The sequence below is a fragment of the Pantherophis guttatus genome, chromosome 3 (assembly GCF_059756535.1).
Source record: "Pantherophis guttatus breed Tessera chromosome 3, ASM5975653v1, whole genome shotgun sequence".
NCBI lineage: Eukaryota > Metazoa > Chordata > Lepidosauria > Squamata > Colubridae > Pantherophis > Pantherophis guttatus.
In genome coordinates, this window is record NC_142065.1 from 186,492,873 (window position 1) to 186,519,478 (window position 26,606).

The following is a 26,606-nucleotide window of genomic DNA, read 5'->3' on the forward strand; positions in this document are numbered from 1 at the left end:
TTTTTGTGTTTATATACATGTATGGAAATAGTTATTTCTTACCCAGATTTTATACAGTAGGTTTCAGTTGTTAATGTGAACTAAGCAACAAAACAGTTGAAAATAAAAGTACACAGTTTGCATTACTACAAATGATAACATCTCAGGAGAAGAAATGAAATCAGAATATGGTACCTAATAATTTTGTTTTTAATAACATATCCCTATTGGTAAATGTTTTCTGCATCTTTCTGAGTGCACTTTCTGTAATTCATACAGAGAGTTTTCAAAGGGATAAATCAAATGCTTTTAAATTTATGCATTCAATAATAAAATAATCTATCCTTTGTTTTTCACTTATAGACTATTCTCTCTCGGGTCACAGATAGGGCTTAATTTTGGGTGGAGAAATTTGACATCAGATTTACCTCTTGTGCCTCTCTGCTACTTTCACAGTAATTTATTTCAGTGTTGGGAAATTTGAAGGCTATGCAGTGTTCTCTGCCCCCGCACATACCCAGTACCTGAAATGCATTGAAATAAGTTCAGGAGTTGCTATAAATATATTTCCTTTCATTGCGCCTTGTTGGGGCAGGAATGTTTTTTGAAAGGAGAAAAACATAACTGGACGAGGGATTGCATTTATCAGAACATTTTGTTTTCCCAGCACCCACATTTAGGTTTTGTTAAAAGGCACTTTAAATTTAAAAAATATTTGGCAAAGAATAAGATAAGAATACAATTTTTATTAAAAGTTGTGCTCAGCATTTCAAAGAGATGAGTTAAAGCGTTGGCTTCTTAAAAACCTTGTGCCCTTTGCGTGGCTTGCTTGGCCACTTTATTTCAAATCACATATACTGTCTGTATGTACAGGTAGTCCTCGAGTTAGAATCATTCATTTAGTGACTGTTCGAAGTTACAAAGGCTCTGAAAAAAGTGACTTATGACTGTTTTTCAAATGTACAACCATGTGATCCCGTTTTGCGACCTTCTGACCAGCAAAGTCAATGGGGAAGCCAGATTCACTTAACAACCGTGTTACTAACTTAACAACTGCAATGGTTCACTTAACAACTGTGGCAAATAAAGGTGGCAAAATGGGGCAAAATTGGGCTCAATGAGCCCAAAATTTATGTTCCGAAGTGAGACATTTGTTAAGTGAGTTTTGCCCCATTCTATGATCTTTCTTGCCACAATTGTTAAGTGAATCTAATGCAGTTGTTAAGTTAATAATACGATTGTTAACTGAATCTGTGTCAGGCCTGGAAAACAATCTGGTTTCCTCATAGATTTTGCTTGACAGAAGGTTGCAAAAGGTAATGATTATATGACCCCCAAGACACTGCAGCCATCGTAAAGATGAGTCAGTTGCCAATTTTGATGACATGACCATGGGGATCCTGCAACAGTCGTAGATGTGAAAAACGGCCATAAGTCACTTTTTTCAGTGCCGTTGTAATTTCTAATGGTCACTAAAAGAACTATTGTAAATTGAGGATTATCTGTACTAATGGGATACTTCTTTCATACAGAATCACTATGGGGACACCCATGAAACAGAGCAAAACTAATCAATCAACAAACAAGCAAGATGCAAGATAGGCCAGTTAAATTATTTTAACGTTACAAAAAACATGGTGGCATTTGAGGTTGAGGCTTGCATACATGATTTTTTGCATATCAAGAAATTAAACTGATGCCTGAGCTCAAATTTAAATGGCATAATCCAGATCAGGGGTGTCAAACTCATGGCCCGTGGGCCGGTTGCATCATGCACTGGCCATGCCCACCCCCGGTTTAGTGAAGGGAAAAAAAGTTGTGATATGTTACACAATGACAATGTGTCATCACAAGTTTGACATCCCTGATCCAGATCATGCTCTTAGCCTTATGCTAACAGTTTAACAGTTTTTAAGAGCACAGAACTGAGCACATGATTGTTAAATAAATTCAGTCAGTTTTGAGAATTGGACACGACTGAACAGAATAAGAACAAAAAAATTCAGTACCTATAATGCATGGCCCTTTGTAGGTTCTAATGATATTTGTAATAGTAGAATAATGTACAGTACAGCTGGTTTCTCTAGGATATTCACTTAATATTCACAACAGTTTTGCCACATTCTTCAGGGTGACATTTTCTGCCACCTAAAAGCATCCTTACTTTTGCAGTATTCCAGCTCCAAGGTCTCCACCTTTGAAAATCCTCCCTGAAATAGTGACAGAGGCTTTTGGAGTTGCATTAGTTGGTTATGTGGCATCTCTAGCTCTGGCCCATGACTCTGCTCAGAGATTTCATTACTCTGTGGATGATAATCAGGTAAAAAATAATAATTTGCCTTTGGGATGCATTTATTTGGGGATGATGGTATAAGAGATGGGAAGGCAAGTTGATGATATTTGATTCTATGGGTCTTTGATCTAGCCTCTTCCTTATTTTTTTAAATAAACTTTTTCAGGAGTTCTTGGCTCATGGCCTCAGCAATGTGATCCCTTCATTTTTCTTTTGCATACCAAGTGCAGCAGCCATGGGACGAACCGTACTTCTGTACAACACTGGAGCAAAAACACAGGTATTCCTACTGCCATGCTGGATGGGTGGAGACAGTGGCCTATATAGAATGACTATTCAACTCAGAGAGAAGTATTAGCTTTTAATACATCATCTTTAAAAGTTCTGCAAATCTTAGTGTGATTAAAGAACCAGATCAGCATGGGGAAGAAACTTTAAAATTTATAGTATTTATTAATTGGGCATTTAGAGCAGAGTCATATTTATGAAGGGATGTATTGCTGTGGAAAACAGCAATTCCTTTCCTTTTCTTACTTCTTTGCCAAAATGATGCTCCGTATATTGGAGAAACTTTTGACACAAAAATCATCACATAGTCCTTTAATATGCAAAAGAAGAAAAGAGGAAGGAAAAAAGTGACAAGAGGTACTTGTTTTTGATGACAGTCATGTATATTCAATAATGTATCATCCAATGTAAAATTCTTGAAGACAAAAGAAAGTTTACTTAAAATGAAGAATGAGTTGGTACTCTACAGTCTGCAGGGTCCTTGGTGTTTTCTGGTCTTGGTTGTCCTTTTGCAGGCATTTCAGTATCAAACTAGGTAATACCAGGGGTGAAATTCAGCCGGTTCTATCCGGCTCGGGTGAACCGATAGCGGCGGCTGCGGGAGGCTCCGCCAACCTGCGTGGATGTCATGACATCACTTTTTTGTGATGATTTTAAGTCTCTGTGCATGTGCAAAAGGCTTTGCGCATGCACAGACTACAGCGTGTGGGGAAAGTAAGTGAATTTCACCCCTGAGTAATACCATACTCCACCGCTTGATACACAGCTTGATCATGATTTATCACTTGTGGGTTGTATGTACACTGAGAGCTTATGATGCACTGGAGACAAATTTCTTGTGTGTCCCATCACACTTGAACAAATAAAGAAGTCTATTCTATTCTTGGACAGAGTAAAAGAAAGGAAAAGGGAAACTTCTTTAAGAAAATGTAAATTATGCTCATACAAATCAAATCTGAAGCATAATTTTTTCTTGAAAGTAAAGATTTAATTCACTAACATACAGAAACATTGCATAGCTCTGGTATTAGTTTGCTGGGGTAACTAGAGCCAAGTTCTCCATCTGAAGACTTCCAGATAGATATATTAGAACAATTTTTCTCAGATTTCCCCCACGATCAAAAGCCATGGTAGCTTTCAAGAGATGGTTTTGTTACGTGTGCATCTGTACAAATGCAAACCCACCCTACATGATTTAAATGAAATGAGGGTATATATCAATATCTCTGGATTTCAACATTTATACAGATCAAAGTAGACAGTGAACACATTGTTATTTTTGTAAAAATACAACTTTACATCTTTGAGTTTTCTTCTTTAAAGCTGTTCTTTGGTAGTATATCTGAAATAACATGTGCCACTTTTGAGTTTATGTTGCATATACTGTTATTTGATACATGCATTTTCTTCTTGAGTAATGTAGAAATACCCTATAATGGTGATGGTGAACCTATGGCATGCGTGCCACAGGTGGCACGCAGAGCCCTCTCTGCGGGCACACCAGCCATCACCCCAGCCCAGCTCCACTGCACATGCGTGTGCATCTTCCGCCAGCCAGCTGGTCTTCTGGTCTCTGCTGCACATGCACGGGGGATGGGGCGCATCTGGGGGACACGCGCGCCCATGCGCGTGGGTGCAGGTTGATGCAGAAGGCTTTGCAGGCCCAAAACAGGGTGCAGGGTGGGCCAGGCCACATGCACGGGGGTGCTCACATTGCATTTTGGGGGTTTGGGCACACGTGTGTGTATTTGCATTTGTGTGTGTGTGTACTTTGGGCACTCAGCACTAAAAAGGTTAACCATCACTGCCCTATAACAAGAAAAAATATTAATTTATTCTCAAATGTTTCCAACTACAGATTATGAGAGAGACAAAAGTCCCTTTCTCAACTCTGTTAATTTTTATATGTCTGCAGTGGTTTGTTATGCTCAGCAATTTTGAGAAAACCAAGGACTTTTATTTGTAGGAGTTTTAGAATCTGAATAATATGATATATTTTTCTTTCCAACTCTTTTTAGGTGGCTTGTCTGATATCTTGTATATTGGTGCTTGTGGTTATCTATACAATAGGACCAATGTTATACTGGCTACCCATGGTACAATTCTTTTTTTTATTATTATTATTATTTAGTTTAACTGTTAATGTGTGCTTATTTAATTACTATTCTATTTTTATTAGAGTTTATTATTATTATTATTTGAATTGCATAGCTATTTAGCTGAAATTATTATTTCTGAAAATGACCATTCCACTTTCTTTAGGATTCCATTAAAGGATACTCCATTGCTACATGCCAAGAACAAAAAATATGTGGAAAAAGTACTCTTTATTTTGCTTGGATAAGAAGCTTAGATATTGTGCACCTAATATATAAGATTAAAATAGGCTGTAAGACTGAGCTGGGGTTTTTGGCCCCAGCACAAGAACACAATTTATTCTTCCAGTGTATAAACCGTGAAGCACTTCCCCTCCCCTTTTTTTTGCTTAAGAAAGAAAACACTTTTTGTGTAACAAAAGTGCTTGCACAGGGACTTAGGTGAACAGGAGAAAGGAAAGCAACTGTAGGGTAATTTGCTTCAGCTATTAGGTTGGATCTGCTTAGAACTTTGATGAGACACCACAAAAAATCCCCGAGCTATAGGCTAGATTGGGAAATTTTTTAAAACAATAATCTCAGAAGAAAGCAGTGGTTCACCACATCCATATGGCCCAGTGGTGAAATTCAAAAATTTTCCCTACTGGTTCTGTGGTCGTGGCTTGGTCGTCGTGGCTTGGTGGGCAGGTGACCGGGAAAACCAACTATCACACTTTACACAAAAATAACACAAAAGCTACACAACTGACTCACACACAATGCAAAAGGAGCTGGACTTCACACAAAATGGCCCCTGCAACAAGTAGGAACCTCACAGAGAGCTCAAAAACAAACTATCACACTTTACACAAAAATACCGGTTGGGGCAATACCGTATTTCCCCAAAAATAAGACCCTGTCTTATATTTTTTGGAACCCCGAAATAAGCAATTGGCCTTATTTTCGGGGAGGTCTTACTACTTTGGGATGCGTGGAGCAAGACGGGGTTCCTCTTGCCGTCTTACTTGATTTCCAACTCTGCGTTTAAATATTTTTGGGGGAGGGCTTATTTTCGGAGGGGAGGCTTATTTTAGCACATGCGCTCAAAAGCTGATTGGGCTTATTATCAGGAGATGTCTTATTTTCAAGGGAAACAGGGTAGATAGTAAAAAAATGCTTTAAAAAGTAAAAAGAAAAAAGTTGCGACCATAGCGCGACATAGCTGATTGTCACAGCTGATTGTCGGAACCTTTTTTATACTCTTTTTAAGCATTTTTTTACTACCTAGTCGAACCAGTAGTAAAAAAATGCTAAAAAAAGTAAAAAAAAGTTCAAACAATCAACTGTGCTGCTGCGATCCTCGGAACTTTTTTTTTTTGCTTTAATTTATATGCCGCCCTTCTCCGGAGACTCAGGGCGGCTTACAATGCGTTAAGCAATAGCCTTCATACTTTTATATATTTATACAAAGTCAGCTTATTGCCCCCACAATCTGGGTCCTCATTTTACCTAGCTTTGAAAGGATGGAAGGCTGAGTCAACCTTGAGCCTGGTGAGATTTGAACTTGCAGTCATTGCAAGCAGCAGATGTTAATAACAATGCTTTAGTCCACTGTACTACAGGGTCTTTTTTACTTTTTAAAGCATTTTTTTACTACTGGTTCAGGCATTTTCACTCCTGGTTTGGGAGAACTGCGCCCAAACTGATAGCATTTCACCCCTGATATGGCCATTTGTCATATGTAGTTTTAAGTTTCTGGTGTAAAGATTGGACATCATTGTAAGGAAAAAATAAATATTGTTGCCAGAAATCAAGGTGCGCTGAATATAGACTCCAATAGCCAGATTTGATTCAAAGGAATTTTTACTTTTTATAATATGCAGAAGGAAATCCCTCTGCTTTCTGTGGAGCTTATTTTTACATATATAAATGCACACAAATTGCAGATTCATTCAAGAAAAATCATAAAGTCTAAGAAGGCTGTCATGCATAGGTGGAAGATATGATTGCTAGCAGGTCATTATCTTAATCATGAATTGCTTTTGGTTGGCCACCACTGAAGAAAGGATATAACTGGAGCTTATAAAAATTTACTTGATTAATTAATCAAATTTATCTAGCTGCTGATCTCACCAAAAGCAGCTCTGAGCAGCAGACAACAATTGGATTAAAACAAACATTGATCAAATTTTAGTTGTAAAGCTAGATATGGTTCACCTATCACATTGAACCATAATCTCGATTTTCTTAAGGTGATTGAATCCAGACATTCCATATTGCAATGTGGAAATTGTTGCTTGTTGGAAATTGGCACGCAGGCTTCCAGGGAAAGTCTATCTTACTTGTTTTTTCTATGTATTAGAAGTATTAAGCTTTTTGTATTTCTACCTTAGTCCTGAAAGTCCAGACAGAGAAAAGAAAATGTAGTTCAGATACTGTATGCCTATAATAGTTCAAAACCAAAAAGAATCCTAAAGAAGTATGGAAAATAGGTGAACCTGAATATCAGATCAACCAAGTGGTGGCTTTCAAAAATTTTCACTATCGGTTCAGTGGGTGTGGCTAGGTGGGGGGGCATATGACTATGTGGGCATGGCCAACTTGACATCACTCATACCCACGCCCACTCAATCACATGACTCCCCCCACGTAGCCATGCCCACAGGAAAAGGTAGGGAAAAAATTAGAATTTCCACCTATCCACCCCCACCCTCCCTTTGCGAGTCGCCCCATTTCCCCTCCTTTTGTTGCCCTGGCCCTAGCTCCGCTTCTTCCCCCACCACTGCCTCTTTGTTTGGGTTGCTTACCTTCCATGGCAGCTGGTCTAGAGTCCGGAAGGCAAGCTGACCGGAGTTTTCAGCGGCCCCCAGCCAGCCGCCGCTGCTGGAAAGCAGCTGGCAAAGAAGCCTCCCGCAAGCCACTGAAAAGTACTGGAGATCGCAGAAAAAGCTGCTGCTGTCGCCACCATGTTCTTCGCGCATGCACATCCCATTGGACTTGCAAGGCAATGGAATGTGCTTGCACAAAGAACATGGCGACGAACATGGTGGGCAGGGCAGGCGACTGGGCGACCAGTTTGGGTGTGTCGCCAGCCAGCCATTGCTACTGGTTCAGCGACCTTGGCCAAATTTCTGTCAACAGTTTGTGTGAACTGGTGTGAACCGGCTGAATACCACCTCTGCATCAACCTCTTTCTGATGAAAGCCTTTTTTTTTTCCCCTAAAGAACAACAATTAGAGTTCTGGGCTAGGAGAGAAATAGGGACACATGGTAGATGCAAGTGTAACAATTGCATTCAACTAAACATATTTAGTTATTGGGTTAATTTTTAATTTTGCATTATGTATATTTGGGAAAGGGAATGAAATATATATGAACAATATCTGCTCCTGCCTTATGACTTGCCAGTCCTTTTGCCAAAATAATTCCCCCTCCAGAATAATGAACTTTGTCTTATAATGAATGTCTCTGTCATCCCAGGGTGTGCTAGCAAGTATCATTGTGGTGGGCCTGAAGGGAATGCTGATGCAGTTCCGAGATTTAAAAAAATACTGGAGTGTGGATAAAACTGAATGGGTAAGTAAAGTTGAACTTTATTGCACAATTTTTTCAGGATATGGAGCAGTGGTGAAATTCAAAAATTTTCCCTACCGCTTCTGTGGGCGTGGCTTGGTGGGCATGGCTTGGTGGGGGTTCAGGTGACTGGGTAAGGCACGGCCAACTTTTTTTTTTACTTTTTCAAGCATTTTTTAACTAAAAAAAGTTTTTAAATGGTTCCGACAATCAGCTGTGACAATCAGCTGTGCCCACGATCATTGGAACCTTTTTTTTCTTTTTTAAAGCATTTTTTTACTGCCGGTTCAGGTGAATAGGTAGTAAAAAATGTTTTAAAAAAGTAAAAAAAAGAGGTTCCGATGATCAGCTGTGACAATCAGCTGTGCTGCGCGATCGTCGGAACGTGTTTTTTTTACTTTTTTAAAGCATTTTTTTACTACCAGTTTGGGTGAATCGGTAGCATTTTTTACTACCGGTTCAGGCGAACTGGCTCAAACCGGTAGCATTTCACCCCTGATATGGAGTAATCTTAAAAGTTTCATTTCCTTATCCTTGTAGCTGCCCTGGAAGGCCTGTAGATTTAATAAATAAATCCTCCCTTTTGTGTCCCATAGGCACTTTTTCAAAAGGCAACTGGACTTTTCTTTGTTTTTTTCCTTGAAGTTGTTTTGCTTCTCATCCAGTTGCCTTTTGAAAAAGCACCTTTGGGACATTACTGGGAGGCTTCAAAAGTTACTTTTTTAATGGTTTTTTTCAACATCAGGTAGCAGCTACTACAGGTCCCATCCAGGGGTGAAATCCAGCAGGTTCTGATAGGTTCTGGAGAACCGGTAGCGGAAATTTTGAATAGTTCGGAGAACTGGCAAATACCACCTCTGGCTGGCCCCAGAGTGGGGTGGGAATGGAGATTTTGAAATATCCTTCCTCCAGGAGTGAGGAGGCAATGGGGATTTTGCAGTATCCTCCTGCCATGCCCACCAAGACACGCCCACAGAATCAGTAGTAAAAAAATTTGGATTTTACCACTGGTCCCATCCCGTATATAAGACTTAGAATATTGCTGCAAAATTAGCATTCTCCTTTGGTTCATCATTAGAGTGTTTAGCCAGGGTTCTTGTTTCAAACTATGATTTTTATTTGTTGCTATTCACAATTTATATGAAGTTTTCCTGAGCCTCTGTTTGTTGTCTCCTTGTCTTCCACTTGAAATTCATAGTCAACATTTTAATATGTACCGTAAGTGCTGAGCCAGTCATTTTCCCAAGTTCTATGCTTCAGTGCTTTTGTAAAGAAATGACTTCACTCCAGATGTGATTATAATTTCAATTTGGCAAATTTGCTCTAAGGACTAAGCATTGTGATATGATTTATATAAGAATTTATCCACAATAGAAGAGTTTGAAAATAATCAGGCTGCCTCATTCAAATGTCAATTAGTCACCAGAGGATAATTTCCCATCATTTTGATTTCCTTAAAATTCCATATGCTAGGGATGAAGTGGATTTTTGTCATAATTCCTAACTATTCCAGCTTCTGTTTTGTTTCTAAACACAAATAGCTGGTTTTTCTGATTAGAATATAATGTTTTACTCAGTGTTCTCTCTGACTTTACAGCAAAATTTCTACATTACAATTATGCTTTGAAATGAAAAGCAAGGTTCTGAAATACAATAGTATTAAAATAAGAAATGTATGAATGTTTCCAAGCAAATAAAAAAATAAATATGGTTTAACTCCAGATTTGTTAAAAGGCACTTTTAATTTTGCATTCGTGATTTTTCTTCTTTTCCATGCTATGATATTTTTATTTCATAAGAAATCAAAAGGATGTCAAAATGCTATAGTCTTTGAGCACAAGCAGTTAACTTTATAAGGACATGATCTAAGAAAGCCAAAGAGGCATACATATAAATATATTCTGAAATATATAAAATCATGCTTTCCCTGGTTGTTTCCACATGTATGTGGGTCCACATCTGCTTTTCTAATTTTCAGAAGATGCAATCGTTTCAGTGCTTTGAAAAGGACGGCTGCAGGGCTTCATTAACTTGGTTTGCAAAGCACTCCTTATGAATGCTTTGCACAGCCTTAATTTCATATATGCTTTAGCAAATGCTCAGTTTTCTAGACCAGGGGTTTCAAACTCAAGGCCCGTGGGCCAGATCCAGCCCCCACGGTGCTTAGATCTGGCCTGTGGGGCCACCCCTGGAGACAGCGGACCGGCTCATGATGCATCTATCAGCAAAAACGGAGCTTGGGAGGGCCTCAGGTGGCCCTCCAGAGCTCCGTTTTCCCTGGCAGAGGGTTGCAGGAAGCTGTTGCAGCCGAAAACAGAGCTCAGGAGCCTGTTTTTGCTGGCAGAGTGCTCGGGCCGCCACAGGTGCCCCTAACATGAGTGATGTCGAGCTGGCCATGCCTACCTTGGCCACACCCATCCCAGCCCTCCGCGGTCAAACACAACCCTGATGCAGCCCTCAATGAAATCAAGTTTTGACACCCCCATTCTGAAGAATGAAATATTCTTCAATTACCAGTTTAGAAGGCCAATATCTTCTGAGGTACGCGGTTGTTAAATTATTTAAATTTAAAATATATATATCTTGTAAAATAGCTTTTCAGATTTTACATGTGTTTGTTTCCAATTAAAGCAATGAAAATGTTAATTATATAACAAAGCCACCAGTAGAAAGAATTTGGTGTATCTAATTATGAAATATGTTTCCATCTTTTGTATCTTTCAGAGTATATGGGTCAGCACTTACGTGTTTACAGTTTGCTTTGCTGCTAATGTAGGGTTACTGTACGGTGTCGTCTGCACAATAATCATAGTGGTTTTCCGCTTTTCAAGGTCAGGCCTTTTAAAATGTTTTTAGAAGCAAATGATTTCTGGAAATGCTGAATGATTCTCTTCTGCTCATGACAAATATACCACAAATTGCTTTTGTTATGTATAACTCTTCAGCTTTTTTTTTTTTTTTTGGTAACCTCCTACAAATAATCTTGGAAGTTTTAATGAGTGGGAAGTATAATTATTCTGCTATTTCAGTCAGATTTATTCTTGACAGGTTTGATTAGAACAGATAAATAGGCCCATAAGGACTCAAGAACTTCTGATTGATAATACCAAAGTCAAGAGGGTATTTTCAAAAAAATTCCAGTGGCTGCTGTATATCAAATGCCAGTTCTATGTATACTGCAATAAGTGTTCAAATTCCTGTGCCTCTTTCTCCTACCTGCTCCGTAAAAGAGGTTAGAAATTACAGATAGTCCTTAACTTATGACTGTTCAAGCAGTTGCCATGTCTTGCAGTCCTTTGCAACCTTCTCAGCTGGCTTCCAACAACCAAAGTCAATTGAGTAAGCCAGATTCACTCAATGACCATGTGATTCACTTAACAGTCACATAATTTGCTTAAGGACCGCAGTAAAAAATGGTTGTAAAATTGAATCTGGTCACATGATGGCTCACTTAATGACTGCACCAATTAGCACCAAAATTCTGGTTCCAATTGTGATCGTAAGCCAAGGACTACTTATACTTATTTTGGGGTGAGTGAAACCAGCCTGGAGTTCGATCTTGACTGGCTCAAAGTTGACTCAGCCCTCCATCCTTCCGGGGTCCCAGAATGTTGGGGGCAATGTGCTGACTCTGTAAAAAAATGAGGACCCAGAATGTTGGGGGCAATGTCCTGACTCTGTAAAACGCTTAGAGAGTGCTGTAAAGCACTATGGAGTGGTACCTAAGTCTAAGAATAGAGCAGAGCAGAGCAGAGCAGAGCAGAGCAGAGCAGAGCAGAGCAGAGCAGAGCAGAGCAGAGCAGAACAGAACAGAACAGAATAGAATATAATTTTTTATTGGCCAAATGTGATTGGACACACAAGGAATTTGTCTTGGTGCATATGCTCTCAGTGTACATAAAAAGAAAAGATAATTGCAAGTGGTATTGCTATTGCTAATACCCTAGCAATTGTCATGGAAATATAAAAAAGTTATGTAAAATCTACCAGGAGAATGCTTATCTTTCATGACCAGCAAGACAACTTAGATAAATATACTACTTCTATGATTATCTTAAATATTAAGCATTCTTAGAATATAATATGAATCCAATGGTTTAAACATGCAAGCACCTTATGCTAGGAAGTAATTTACAGCATCTGGTCCACTTGGAATAGGACCACAAGAAAAACACTTGATTTTTTAAAGATTTTCTGTTTTATGTATTTGTTACACATTCTTCTATATATTTGTCATAGAGCAACAACACTGAGCTTGAAGCACATGAATGAAACAGAATGCAGATTCAAAACAGAAGTAGACTTTGTAAGCTTAATTTTCTTGTTCTTTTTTATCTTTGGAAAAATTTCTTTGCTCCTTCTCTCTGAAGTTGTTATGAGTAGAAATGTAAAGGTTTCAGTTCTTTTTCCAGATGGCCAAATATGTGAGGGCTGTGTGTTCAGGCTTTGCTCATATGTAGTCTAAAGTCACGAGAGAAATGTGTTTTTATTTATCTCACCTGTTCACTCACAGTTTAGTAACAATCCTATTTCATGGCAATTCAAGGCATACCCATGGCATTCCCTTAACTTAAAGTATGACAAAATTATTGGGGAGAAGTCTGGAATCTCTTAACTTGTGGCTGTCAACTTGCTGTGAGTTGATATCTCTGCTTGATTTCCTTTGGGCTTGGATGATAATATTTTATTTTGTACATTATAGTTTATTGAACTTTATGACAAGCAATAATTTCCAAGAAAACAGCAGATCTACATATGAAATTAAAGCAGCTCTATAAAAATGTAGGATTGCAAGCACAAATTCTGAGAGAATAACAATATTATGGAGGAATTTATATATCAAGAACAATTGCTCAAAGTCAACAATTGTAGAGATATCAGATTTTGCAGAGCTTCAAAAATCCAGAAGTCCAAGAAATACAAAAACTTCTTCACTGTGGCTTAGAAGTTCCCCATTATTGTAGCTCAGATCTGTTAGATCAACCAGTACTAACCTAAATCATATTGTCATTGATCTATTTGAAAATGCATTTGATTGTGCTCCTAATTATTCATGTGGATAATGCAGGTGTTGTATGTTATAAAGCATTTAAAATATTTTATTTTCTAAAGTTTGGGGTTTTTTTATTCTAAAGGAATCTTCACAACCAGTGAAAATAGTGTCAGTGAATAACCCATTAGTCTTTCTGAATGCTAAGAAGTTTTACGCCAATATATTAGAAATAATCTATAAGGAGTGGACATGTGCACAGCAGCTGTCAGAAGATATCACCAAGGTAAGATCCACTTAATAAAGGGAAGGGAAAGATGAAAATTAATTTGGGCTCCAGATTTGCATTTAACTGATTGTATTTTGTATTGCTCGGAAGAAATCATGACTAAGAATTTCACAGCATGTCAAAAGGGGACATACAATGCTGAGTTGGACTTCTGTTCTCCCCCAGCTCACTTTTGCTTACAGTGACCTATAGCAGGTTCCAAGTTTCTGAAAAGAGTCCTACATGACTCTGTCTAGTATTGAAGCTAGACTCATTTGGAGGCATTTTCTCTCCTCCCATTCATCCTATCCTACTCCAATAAAAGTTTCAAATTTTATTTCTGAAATATCTGACTAAGGGAGGTGTGAGGGGTGCAATGGCTCCACAGTTAAGATGATGGGCTTGTCAGCTGGAAAACTGACAGCCTAGGTTCAAGACCTGACAAAGGCTTCTGTTGAAACTGTCTAAATTATGAGTTGTAGAGCTTGTAGAAGTCTAGAATTCTATTAAACATGACGTATGCTGGGAGTTGATGGGTTGATGGGCAGAATTTATCCTCTGAAGATTATTAGGCAAATTCATAGAACCAGGAGCTGTCAGTGTCCTTTTAAGTAGTCCTCAGGCATAATATCAGTGGATGTTATCTACTAAAGAGACAACAATAAGTGCTTTCTAACCTTTTAGAGCTTCCAGAAACAATTTAGCTGTTTTCTAAACCTTAATGGATTTGGTGTTTAATATAGTAGATAGCTATAGAAATAGAAGCGAGGGAATCAAATGGAAGCAAGTTCCTTTCTATTTAAAGCTTGAGAACTTGAGTGTAACAGTTTTAGATGTGGCTCTTCAATTGTCCAATTATTACCAAAGAAAGCATATTGTTCTCGAAAAAGAGACTAAGGGCAAAATATGAATCCATCAATACAAATACAAATCTGCCTGCACAACTTTATTGTTCCTTTCTGTCTAGAAAAGAGCGCCCTTGAAATGCAGTTAGCATTGATGCAAGATACACATCTTGTCAGACAAGGCATACGGTCAGGCTAGAAAGACCAGGTCTACATACGAATGTTTAATTAAACATATTTATTGCTAAAAACCTATGCACAGGAATCTTCTCAACTAAAGGTCAGCGCTTGCTTGGAGTTACATACGGGTCAATGGTATTCAAAGGGGGTTGGATTTGGGCTTAGTTCATTTGTGGCTATGTAAGGATTCTAGGCTGATCCCTCTTTTAACTCCGCCCCCAGGTTCTGCTACTCCTTTTTCTACACATACAGCTAGTCCTTGCTTACTAACTGTCCTATTTAGCAACTAAAGTTATGGCAGCACTGAAAAATTAATTTTACAACTGGTCTCCCACTTACAATTATTGCAGCATCCTCACAGCCATATTTTATCATTTGCATACTTCTTAGGCCTCTGACAAGCAGAGTCAGTAGAGAAGCTGGCAGTAAAATCACATGATCATATGATATCTCACTTAACAGCAGCTGAAGTGAGAGTCATGTGTCTCTCACTTAGCGACTATGTCATTTAGCAATGGAGTGGCTGTCCCATTTGTTGTTGTTAAGTGAGGACTATCTGTAAATGCCTCCTGAGCTCATGCACACCTTCTACCTTTCATTTTTCTTCTCAAATAATCTCTCCCTTCCTGGTTTAAAGCAAATAATAGTTTTTTGTTCTTTGTAATCTGATAAGATATGGTTTGAACTTACCTGCGAACAGTGACTAAACACCAGAATAAAAATGTAATTCCTTTGCAAAGGAAATGCATCAAGCATTGTGCCTCAAAGCAAGAATGAAACTAGGAAATCAATGTTGGTGGAAAGTGGGATATATAAACATTAGGCTTTTTGAAGGCTATCTAAAAACAATAGCATGATTTTACCTTTGAGTCAACCATGTATGTGTGCATATGCCTGAATGTTGATATTTCTACATCTGGAGGGAAGCATGTTGGCTTATTTCACGCACAGTCTCTTAGTCAACTTTAAAATTAATCAACACTTTCCATCCATGTTACTACAGTGAATGAAAGAAATCAAATACAAATGACTGCGTTTTGCCTCTGTTTCAACACTGCTGCCAGTAAATAATAATAATAATAATAATAATAATAATAATAATAATAATAATAATAATAATACCCTGGGAAGTTTGCAGCTTTCACATTGTTATGTTTCATTATGGATTAGTTTTGCATCCCAGGTAATAACAATGCTGTAAATTTTCCCCATAGCCTTAGCAATTCTTGGAAACCTGTTCCTGTAAACATGCTTCCAGGGAAACTGTATTCAAATTTTTGTTTTTTGTTTAATCTGTATATAATATGCCCTTTTAAATGATAATATTGTTGCTCTGGCAGCCAAGTTCATGAAGAAACTCGACAATTTCAGAAATAGTGTAAAAATAACTGTCAGGGTCCTTAGCAAGGCAAATACACACTGTATTCATAACAGTCAGAATAACCATTTTTGAAGCAGAAAATAAGAAATAGCATTGCCATCAAACCATGCTGCTTTGCTTTTTGTTTCAGTATGAACAGAACATTTTGCTCACATCATTATCCAATGGAAACTGCCATGGTGAGTGAATAATTCAAGAAATAATCAGTGCTTAATTTTCCTGTTTATTTATTTATTTATTTAGATTTCATGTTTTAGATTTTAGACTCTTTTCCCTCAAGGAGATTGTCAGGTTGTTGTATCGTGGGAAAGAATCCAATTTACTGCTGTCCACATATTAATATGGTAATATTGTACCACTAACTAGAGCATACAAAACATTTGCTAGACCAATTCTCGAATACAGTTCATCTGTCTGGAACCCGCACAGCATATCGGACATAAATACAATTGAGAGAGTCCAGAGATATTTCACGAGAAGAGTCCTCTACTTCTCTGTTCGCAACAGAATACCTTATGCCACCAAACTTGAACTTTTGGGCTTAGACAACAGCTATGCCGCCTTCGGTCTGACCTAAGCATAGTACATAAAATTATCTGCTACAATGTGCTACCTGTCAATGACTACTTCAGCTTCAATGACAACAACACATGAGCACACAATAGATTACAAACTTAAGGTAAGCCGCTCCGAACTCGATTGTAGAAAATACGACTTCAGCAACAGAGTGGGCAATGGCTGGAATGCACTACCTGACCCTGTGGTCTCTTCCCCAAACCCCCAAAACTTTAACCTTAGACTGTCTACTGTTGACCTCACCCCATTCCTAAGAGGTCTGTAAGGGGCGTGCATAAGTGCACCAACGTGCCTACCATCCCTGTCCTAATGTCCCCTTTTATTCATAACCATCTCATGTATTCACAATCATGTTTATACTTTATCTGTAATCTTATATATGCTTGACAAAAATAAATAAATAAAAATAAAAAATAAAAATAAAATCTTCCATCTTGCATAGGAAAGGAAAGGAGTATAACAGGGTTTCTCAACTTCGACAGCTTGAAGATTTGTAGACTTCAGCTCCCAAAATTCCCCAGCCAGCAATGTTGGAAGTTTAGTTGAAATCCACAGAACCTAAAGTTACCAAGGTTGGGGAACACTGGCATAGAAGGCTTGTCTATGTGGTATGAATCCCCCCCAAAAAGGGTATCAGATTGTTCCCTGTAGTGTAATTCATGTACCCCCAGTTGATGGAAGGAAGGAATTGTGCTGATCATTTAATTTAAAGGGCCTTTGATTTATTAATTTATGTGGAAGCCATAGGAGACAAGGAATGCAAAGGTGAGCAAACTGTAGAAGACAGTTAACGTAAGGGCTGTGATGGCGCAGTGCTAAGAATGCAATATTGCAGGCTAATTCTGCTGACGGCCGACTGCCAGCAGTTCGGCAGTTCAAATCTCACTGCCTCAAGATTGACTCAGCCTTTCATCCTTCCAAGGTTGGTAAAATGAGGACACAGATTGTTTGGGGCAAGAGACTGACTCTGTAAACTGCTTACAGACCCCTCACATCCTGGACATAAACTGTTTCATCTGCTATCCTCAAAATGATGCTATAGAGCACTGCACACCAGAACAACTAGACATAAGAACAGTTTTTTCCTGAACGCCATCACTCTGCTAAACAAATAATTCCCTCAACACTGTCAAACTAATTACTAAGTCTGCATTACTATTAATCTTCTCATCGCTCCTATCACCCATCTCCTCCCACTTATGACTGTATGACTGTAACCTTGTTGCTGGTATCCTTAAGATTTATATTGACTGTTTCCCTATGACTATCATTAAGTGTTGTACCTTATGATTCTTGACGAATGTATCTTTTCTTTTATGTGCACTGAGAGCGTATGCACCAAGACTAATTCCTTGTGTGTCCAATCACACTTGGCCAATAAAGAATTCTATTCTATTCTATTCTTAGAGAGGGCTGTAAAGCACTGTGAAGTGGTATATAATTCTGTTGCTATTGTTATTGCTTATTGCTAATATTCATTCTTCCATTGTGTGCAGTCCAGAATCCAAATAGACTGTTGTGGAAAGGGAAACTCTCCTAGACACACAACATAGGAATTTAATGGAGTTCTATAAAAGATTATAAAACTTGCTGTCCCTCCTATGCCAACTCTCAGGAGGCCAATCAACATTCTTCCAGGAAAATATCTTTGTGAGCTTATTTACAAGGTTGGCTCGAAGTTTTTCGAAGTGCAACATAGGGAATTTTCTAAGTATAAATGTACAAGATTTTCAAAAATGCTTCATTCTGTAATTTAATGGATTTTATATGGTAAAGTAAAACATAAATAAAGTATGCTATCTTCCTAGATTGGTTTATCTTAGATGTATTGACCCATTATGTTCTGATTGAGACTTTCCCCCCCCTTAGTACCGTAGACCTATAACTGATATCCCTATTGTATCTGAGGAAAAAGTTGTGGAAGAAGAGCTTGACTTTTCTTAAAGTTTTTCTTAAATGATAAAAACTGGAGAATCCTGAGACTGAAAGAGCAACATGCATGTACGAGGTCCCAAAAGTGCTTTTTAAAAGGCAACTGGACTTCCTTGCTTTTTTTCCTTGAAAATGTTTCGCTTTTCATCCAAGAAGCTTCTTCAATTCTGAAGTGGGGACTTCAATAAGATATAACCCACAAACTAGCTTGTGCACCAGAGTAATTTCAGAAGTAGTATTTCCTTTTTTAGTGGAACAATCCTACTGCTTAGAATAGTCTAATAGTATCAATATCTGATGTCTTTGGACTATTACTATGGTGGCGCAGTGGTTAGAATGCAGTATTGTAACTAATTCTGCCAACAGCCAGCAGTTCAATTCACAAGGTTGCCTTAGTCTTCCACCCTTTCAAAGTGGTAAAATGAGGAACCATATTGTTGGGGGCAATATGCTGACTCTGTAAACCGTTTAGAGATGGATATAAAGCACTATGAAGCAGTATATAAGTGCTATTGCTATTGCTATGTCTCCACACTTAAAGCAGATATTTGCCTGGATCTTGTTTATTTTCATGGGTTACACTCAGTAACTACCGGTACTGTGGGCGTGGCCTGGTGGGTGTGGCAGGGGAAGGATACTGCAAAATCCCCATTCCCTCCCCACTCCCGAGGGAAGGATATTGCAAAATCTCTATTCCCACCCCACTCTGAGGCTAGCCAGAGATGGTATTTGCCGGTTCTCCGAACTACTCAAAATTTCTGCTACCAGTTCTCCAGAACCTGCTGGATTTCATCCCTGGTTACACTTCTAGGAGCAGTGGGTTGCTTGTTAATCCTTCAGTTCTTCTATGTCACTGACCTTGTGGAGAATTAGAAAAATGGCTTATGTCTGCAACATTGTTCACACTGCGGCCTCTGCAGCTTAACAAACTTGCAGAGTCCACGATCTGGAAGAAAACCCAAAATAACACAGGTTGGCATTTATTCTGGAAGGAAAGGCCCATATTTTTCCATTTCTACAAAAGATTTATTCATATTGAAATTTCTACTTCTTCCAGAAGGGAATATAGATCCTGCATTTGCTGATCTAAGACGTTCATCCTTACAACAGCATCCCAGTGAAAGACACAATCTAATATTTGACTGCAGTGGCTTGACTTTCTTTGACTACACTGGTATCTCTGTACTTATTCAGGTATTTATGATCTTCTATGTCTTCACTTTCATCTACGTTTTTAAATAAAACCCATTCTACATTTAGTTGGTTGAAGCTGCCAACAAAGTCAGAAGACTGGTACATAAAACTAAGTACCTTAATAGATTTGCCTCCCTTTTTTGAAATATTTTTTTTTACTTCAAGGATATTGCAACTCCACAATTCAGAACCACCTACTGTATTTCTTAATGTTCCTGAAATAGGCATAGAACTATTGTAATGTTCCTTATTATTGGATTTTAGAGAAGGTCTGATTCATTTCTTGATGATCACAATATTAAACTAGCTCTTCCATGTAAAATATGTTTCAAGAGAATAATTTACTTTTCAGGCTATGAGTCATTTCATGGCATAAATTGACAAGGGTATACATGGAAACGAAATCTTAATTTAAAAGGTATATTTACATATTGAGCTACATTTGATTTTGCAGACCAATTGCAGGGTTAAATCAGAAATGACATTATTTTAGTGTTTTATATTGTTTGCATACTGTCATTATTATGCAAATAACCCAAAGAATAATACTTGTGACAATTTACATAGTTTGCCTAGTAGTATCATTGAGAAAATTACATACACTTAATAGAAAGGAATTCTTTTTCAGATGCAAAGGACTTTATTTTGAAATAACCTCCAGATAGAAATTTGGTTCATTGCAACTGAAGGGTTTTAATTGGAGACTTGTTAAATTAAAGTTTCACTCTGTATTTTATTTTCTTCCTTATGTTAATTTTGGTCTAGATTTTATTTATTTATTTATGGGCATTTTTATACCCATAAAAAAATAGCCCATATTTATTTATTTATTTATGGGCATTTATATACTGCCCATATCACTTGAGTGACTCAAGTGTTCCAATATTTGAGGAGCTGCCACAGAGAGGAAGGGATCAAGCTATTTTCCAAGGACCTGAAGGCCAGACAAGGAATAATGGATGGAAACTGATCAAGGAGAAATTCAACCTAGAAATAAAGAGAAATTTTCTGACAGTGAAAACAATCAACCAATGGAACAGCTTGCCTTTGGAAGTTGTGGGAGCTTCATCACTGGAGGCTTTCAAGAAAAGATTGGACTGCCATTTGTCAGAAATGGTGTAGGGTCTCCTGCTTGGGCAGGGGGTTGGACTAGATGACCTACAAGGTCCCTTCCAATTCTGTTAATCTGTAAAAATCCATCTCATCCAGGAATCCTCTTGAGCTGCAGTGTAGCTGTTTCTCAGCCACCTTCTCTAGAAAGTGGTTTTAGACTGAATCCTAGTAAATCTACACATTATAAAATTAATATGCATACCAGAACTTTTTTCTTTTAAACTCCACTATTAACAAATTTTGCAGTTACAATTGACACAATTTACATTAGAACATAGTGCAAATAGAACATATTTTGTAATGCGTGTTTTATCCAAGTACATTATCAGATACAGTACATATTTTAATATTTTTTTCAAAAACTAAAGCAGGAATGGATGAACATGAAACTGATCACAGAAATAGGTTATCAAGTGATCTTTTCATTTTTTCGGGATGATGATGGCTTCTGCTTTTTGACAAAGTATAATTTTGTTCTTTTTTTCCAGTTTCTGTTCCAGAGTTTCTTCCCTTTCCCCTTGAGTTGGATTTATAGCTGCTGGGAAGTTTACATAATAAAATCTGAGGAGTGAAACATGCCATTTTTTGCTCCTTATCATTGCTTTTTAACTGAGTGAGAGAGAAACAGTCAAAGAGTCAAGCCATATGACACATCTTGTTTGTATTTTATTTTATTTGTTTTTTGTGGAGAACTTTATATTGGGTGGGTGTTTCTGAAAACCTTTGCCAGGTTAAAGATGGTAAAGTTTCCCCTTAAGCAACTTCGCCTACTCTCCCTGAAAGTATCAGCAATGGTAATAATAAGAGCCAAGCACATTTCCTTGCAAACTTACCATTAGCCTTCAAAATGATAATTTTTATATTTATTTATTTATTTATTTATTTATTTATTTATTTATTTATTTATTTATTTATATATTTATATATTTATTTACTTACTTACTTACTTACTTACTTACTTACTTACTTACTTATTTATCTATTTATTTTTAAATTTGTATACCGCTCTTCTCCCTGAGGACTCAGGGCGGTGAACAGCCAAGAAAAAACATAAACTACAAACATTAAAATACAATTAAAAAGATATATATAAATTTGGCCCCATGATTAAAAACAATAACAGACAATTAAAAACATTTTAAAAAGTGTTAGGCCAGCCCGGCTTGCTGGAAAAAGAAGGTTTTAAGGTTTTAAGGTTTTATCTCTGGGGGCAGCTGATTCCAGAGGGTAGGTGCCCCCCCAGAGAAGGCCCTCCCCCTGGGGGTCACCAGCCTACATTGTTTGGCTGATGGCACCCCGAGGAGGCCCTCTCTGTGGAAGCGCACAGGTCGATGGGAGGCTGTCGGTAGCAGCAGGCGGTCTCGAAGATAACTAGGTCCTATGCCATGGAGCGCTTTAAAGGTGATAACCAATACCTTGAAGCGCACCCGGAAGACCACTGGGAGCCAGTGCAGTTCACGCAGGAGAGATGTTGTATGGGAGCGCCATGCGGCTCCCGTGACTACCCGCGCGGCCGCATTCTGGACCAGTTGGAGCCTCCGGGTGCTCTTCAAGGGGAGCCCCATGTAGAGAGCGTTGCAGTAGTCCAGGCGAGAGGTGACGAGGGCATGAGTGACTGTGCACAGGGAATCCCGATCAAGAAAGGGCCGCAACTGGCGAATCAGGCGAACCTGACGGCTACAGCCGTCAGATGTTCCTCCAAGGACAGCTGCGTATACAAGAGGACTCCCAGGGAAGGCGCCCTCTCCGCAGGGGCCAAAGGCTCGCCCCTGATAGTCAGTGATGGAGTCAACTGACTATATCGGGATGCTGGGAACCACAGCCACTCAGTCTTGGAAGGGTTGAGCTTGAGCCTGTTCCTCCCCATCTAGATCCGCAGAGCCTCCAGGCACTGGGACATCACTTCAAGGGCATCGTTGGGGTGGCCTGGGGTGGAGATGTACAGCTGGGTGTCATCAGCATACTGATGGTACTTCACCCCAAAGCCACGGATGATCTCGCCCAGCGGCTTCACATAAATGTTGAACAGAAGGGGCGAGAGGACCGACCCCTGAGGCACTCCACATATAAGAGGCCTCGAGGTCGACCCCCGGCCAACACAAACTGCGACCGGTCTGAGAGAAAGGAGGAGAACCACCATAACACGGTGCCCCCCATCCCCAACTCTTCCAACCGGTGCAGCATGATACCATGGTCGATGGTATCAAAAGCTGCTGAGAGGTCTAACAGGGCCAGAACAGAGAAGCAACCCCTGTCCCGAGTCCTCCAGAGATCATCTACCAATGCGACCAATGCCGTTTCCGTGCTGTGCCCGGGCCTGAAACCCGACTGGAACGGATCTAGATAAGACGTTTCCTCCAGGTACTGCGGAAACTGTCATGCGACCACACTCTCGACAACCTTCGCCACAAAGCGAAGGTTGGAGACAGGACGATAGTTGGCTAATACTGCCGGGTCCAGGGAAGGCTTCTTGAGGAGAGGCCTCACCACCGCCTCTTTCAAGGCCGTGGGGAAGTAACCCTCACTTCCCGTGGGGAAGTAACTGATATCTGTCAGTTCCCATCCATTGGAGACATTCAAGAATATATTGTCCCAGCAGAAGTTCTCTAAAATTCCCCTTTAGGCTTGGTTTTAACTCAGGGAAGAAAACTAGAGGGAATTCTTGGTATGCCATTGGAGTAAGTGTAATCCGTTTTCAAACTTTTTTCAATTGTATTCTTATGTATCAGCACAGCTACCAACAACCTATGTCAGCATTTAAAGTCACTCAGTGGAGAAGTCACATTTTGAATATTAATTGCAGATTAGGTAGAGGACAACTGCAGGATAATTATTAATTACACACCCTTTTTGGCTTTCCAAGAAAGGTAGTCATTGAGGAACAAAATGTAGGACAGACCTTCCTCCATCAAACCATGTACTGTACTTACTGTACAAAGTTGCATTTGTTTTAATGTGAGTTGCAAAACCCTGCTATTTTAGGGAATTATAGAACATCTCCCCCTAGCGGCTATTTGGAATACAGTTTGTGACTCCCTTAATCTGCAATGTATTTGGTAAAATCTTCGAACAAGTCCAGAACAAATGTTAATTGTTTTCAACATTTATATAAAAAATTAGTGGGCCACATAAAAGTTGAATCAATTACTGCATCCTTTTTTAGTTTATAACCCTCCACCATTCAAATTACTCTTTCAGATTGTTAATATTTTGCTAGATTTTGTCTCTCTCTGGATTTCATTTAGTAGCTACATATTTGGCATTCTATTAATGCTTCCTAATGCTGGTATGCCTTTCTTTCTTCTGCACCTAAGAACTGATTTCAGATAGATTATTTCTTGATATATATTTTTTTGTTCTTTGACTCCTGAAGTTAAAGCATGTGATAAGGTGTACTGTAGAATGATGCCATTATCACTTTAGACTGGTGATAATGAGTCTGTTCAGCTCATTGCCTTGAAATTCATGGGTATTTGTTGAATGAATCATTGCTAAACCAACCAACCAACCAACCAACAAAAAAGATTTTGTAAAGCAAATACAGCAGGGAATAGTAGAGTTGTCATTATTCTGATAGGAAACGTAGATTATGTTAGATATATGAGATACTGCTGAAGCATTTCTTCAGAGTCTCATTATGGCATAAACTTCGTGCAGAATGAGGTACTAATTTGCCAAAATCTAACTTTGAGAGGAGGACATTAAAAAGAATTATTATTGCTTTATGCACTCCATCCATCTCATATAATTGACTGTCATTCACTCGTCACTGATTTTCTCCATGTAACCAGATCATTCAATGATTTTTTTGGGGGTACTGATCACTTAGTTTTGCATTTAATTCACATACATTCAGCATCCATTCCTTCTTGAGCTCCGGTGTTGTTGTTCACCATTTACACTGGTTAAGCATCTGATTGTGTTGGGGGTGGTGTTGCACTGAGGGAGCTCAACCAATCTCATTGCACATATGTTGTGCACTGACAATAAAGATTTGATTTGAATTGAATTGAATTCCCACAGCCTCAACCTCTATGCTTTTCTTGTTGTACCCAATTGTCACTTCACATAACAAGGGGCCGAACCGCAATCTTATTTTATAATAGCCATTTTTCTTTGACAAACATTCTTTCCTAACAACAGGCCACCTACTACCTGTACGTTTCTGTAAGAATTTCCATATATTAAAATTAGTCTACATTCTACTAAGGTAAAATACTCTGATTTTTAGCATAACTTGTAATTGTTCATTTCATTTTCCCTGTCAAATACACCAGTGGTGGGTTTCTATTAGTTCACCCTGGTTTGGGCAAACAGGTAGCGGCAGTGGGAGGCTCTGCCCACCTGCCTGGATGTCATCACGGACGCTCTGTGCATGTGCAGTTGGTTCTGTGCATGTGCAGAAGTGCTGCGCGTGATAGAAGTGAGTGCGCACACGTGCACACTCACAGTTCCGAACCAGTAGCAAAGATAAGTGAAACCCACTACTGAAACACACCTATTCATTGTATTATACAATCTGGATGACTTTGGGGCAGTCATTCTCTCTCTCTCAGGCCTAGGAAGAAAGCCATGGCAAAGCACTTCTGAATGTGTCAAGAAAATGTGTGGACTTGTCCAGGTAATTGGTATGAAAGTAAAAAATAAAAATCCTGTATTAGCCCTTAGGCAGCAGAACAAAAATTATCTTAAGTCTTAAACAAATATTCTGAAAGAAAATGATGCAAAGCAAATGAGATAGGAGGCTATGAAAGCAAGGTATTATGAGGAGAATAAATAAACCAATTATTTAATGTAATTAAATAATAATTTTAATGTAATTAAAAAAGAAATCCTCACAATTAACAAGAAAATTAGATTTAGAAATCAAGCACTTATCACCAAAATAAAATAAGGCAGGCACCTAAAGTATGAGTAAAAAAAAAAGAGAGCTGAACGTTTTAGAATCTAGTAAAATCTGAAGAGCTTTTTATCTATAGCAAGAATATTATGAAACTTGGGAAAAAAGATTGCTAATAATGCCATTGAAAAATGAAGGGCAAATAAGATTGGGGTTTTGGGTTATGTTCTCATTCCTTTGTCTACTTGGCATAAGAATTAATTCTATTAATGTTTTTTATTTACATAAAACAGTTTTAAAATGCTTCATAAACTTCCATAATATATATCCATATTTCCTTTCTCTTAGATTTATACGGATGCTCAAAAAAATAATATAAATGTTTCTCTGGCAAATTGCAAAGGCAGGTATCAATTTTCAGTGAAGATAACTTTTATGAATTATGTTTAACTTGTGGTGTTCCTGCTCCTCTTTTACAAAGCCGCCTTCTCTTATTGCAGCTTCTTTGAAAAAGGCACTGAAACTCAACGGAAAGCTAGCATTAGAGAATGCTGTCTTCTATGAGTCGGTTTCTTCAGCTGTTGCTGCCATTCAGTTTAGCAGGGTAAGTCTCAGTCTATGAGAAAAACAAATGCTAAGAGGTCAAGTTCCTCTTTCTAAACTGGACACCCAATTTACAGATAGAAAGGGGAAACGGGAAATGCTCAGCCCTTATTGTTTGTGTATGTGCATATATATGTTTACTTGTTTATTTTCATCATCTAATATTCAGGAACTCTAAGAAAGCAGATCTGTTTCTAGCTTGCATAGTTTATTGCCCCTGACAGCATCTTTTCATCTCTCATTAGAGTGTTGACAGTGGGACTGTAGCTATCTGCAATAGCCGAAGTTCAGACATGAATTAAAGATTATGTGAACTTTAAAATCCCCCTGTTCCTGCTAATTTCATTGGGTGGCTTGAAATTTTATGAGTTAAGAAGGATGAGTTATGGCTTTCCAATTCACTCTGTCCTGCTGAACCACCTTCTGAATCTATGAGCTCATCCTCATATTTCACTTAAAAGACATAGTGTTGAAGA

At 38.5% G+C, this 26,606-nt stretch overlaps 1 protein-coding gene across 1 annotated transcript in view; it reads left to right on the forward strand.

The window, feature by feature from the left end:
• Positions 1 to 26,606, forward strand: part of SLC26A7 (solute carrier family 26 member 7) — a 61,220-nt gene that overhangs the window by 29,091 nt on the left and 5,523 nt on the right. Inside the window, exons 7-17 of the mRNA XM_060681906.2 lie at positions 2,152 to 2,299; positions 2,439 to 2,552; positions 4,579 to 4,656; positions 8,116 to 8,211; positions 10,933 to 11,039; positions 12,448 to 12,514; positions 13,344 to 13,484; positions 16,003 to 16,051; positions 19,438 to 19,574; positions 25,876 to 25,930; positions 26,028 to 26,131. Of these exons, the coding sequence (XP_060537889.1) occupies positions 2,152 to 2,299; positions 2,439 to 2,552; positions 4,579 to 4,656; positions 8,116 to 8,211; positions 10,933 to 11,039; positions 12,448 to 12,514; positions 13,344 to 13,484; positions 16,003 to 16,051; positions 19,438 to 19,574; positions 25,876 to 25,930; positions 26,028 to 26,131 (1,096 nt within the window). The remainder of the gene's footprint in view (positions 1 to 2,151; positions 2,300 to 2,438; positions 2,553 to 4,578; positions 4,657 to 8,115; positions 8,212 to 10,932; positions 11,040 to 12,447; positions 12,515 to 13,343; positions 13,485 to 16,002; positions 16,052 to 19,437; positions 19,575 to 25,875; positions 25,931 to 26,027; positions 26,132 to 26,606) is intronic.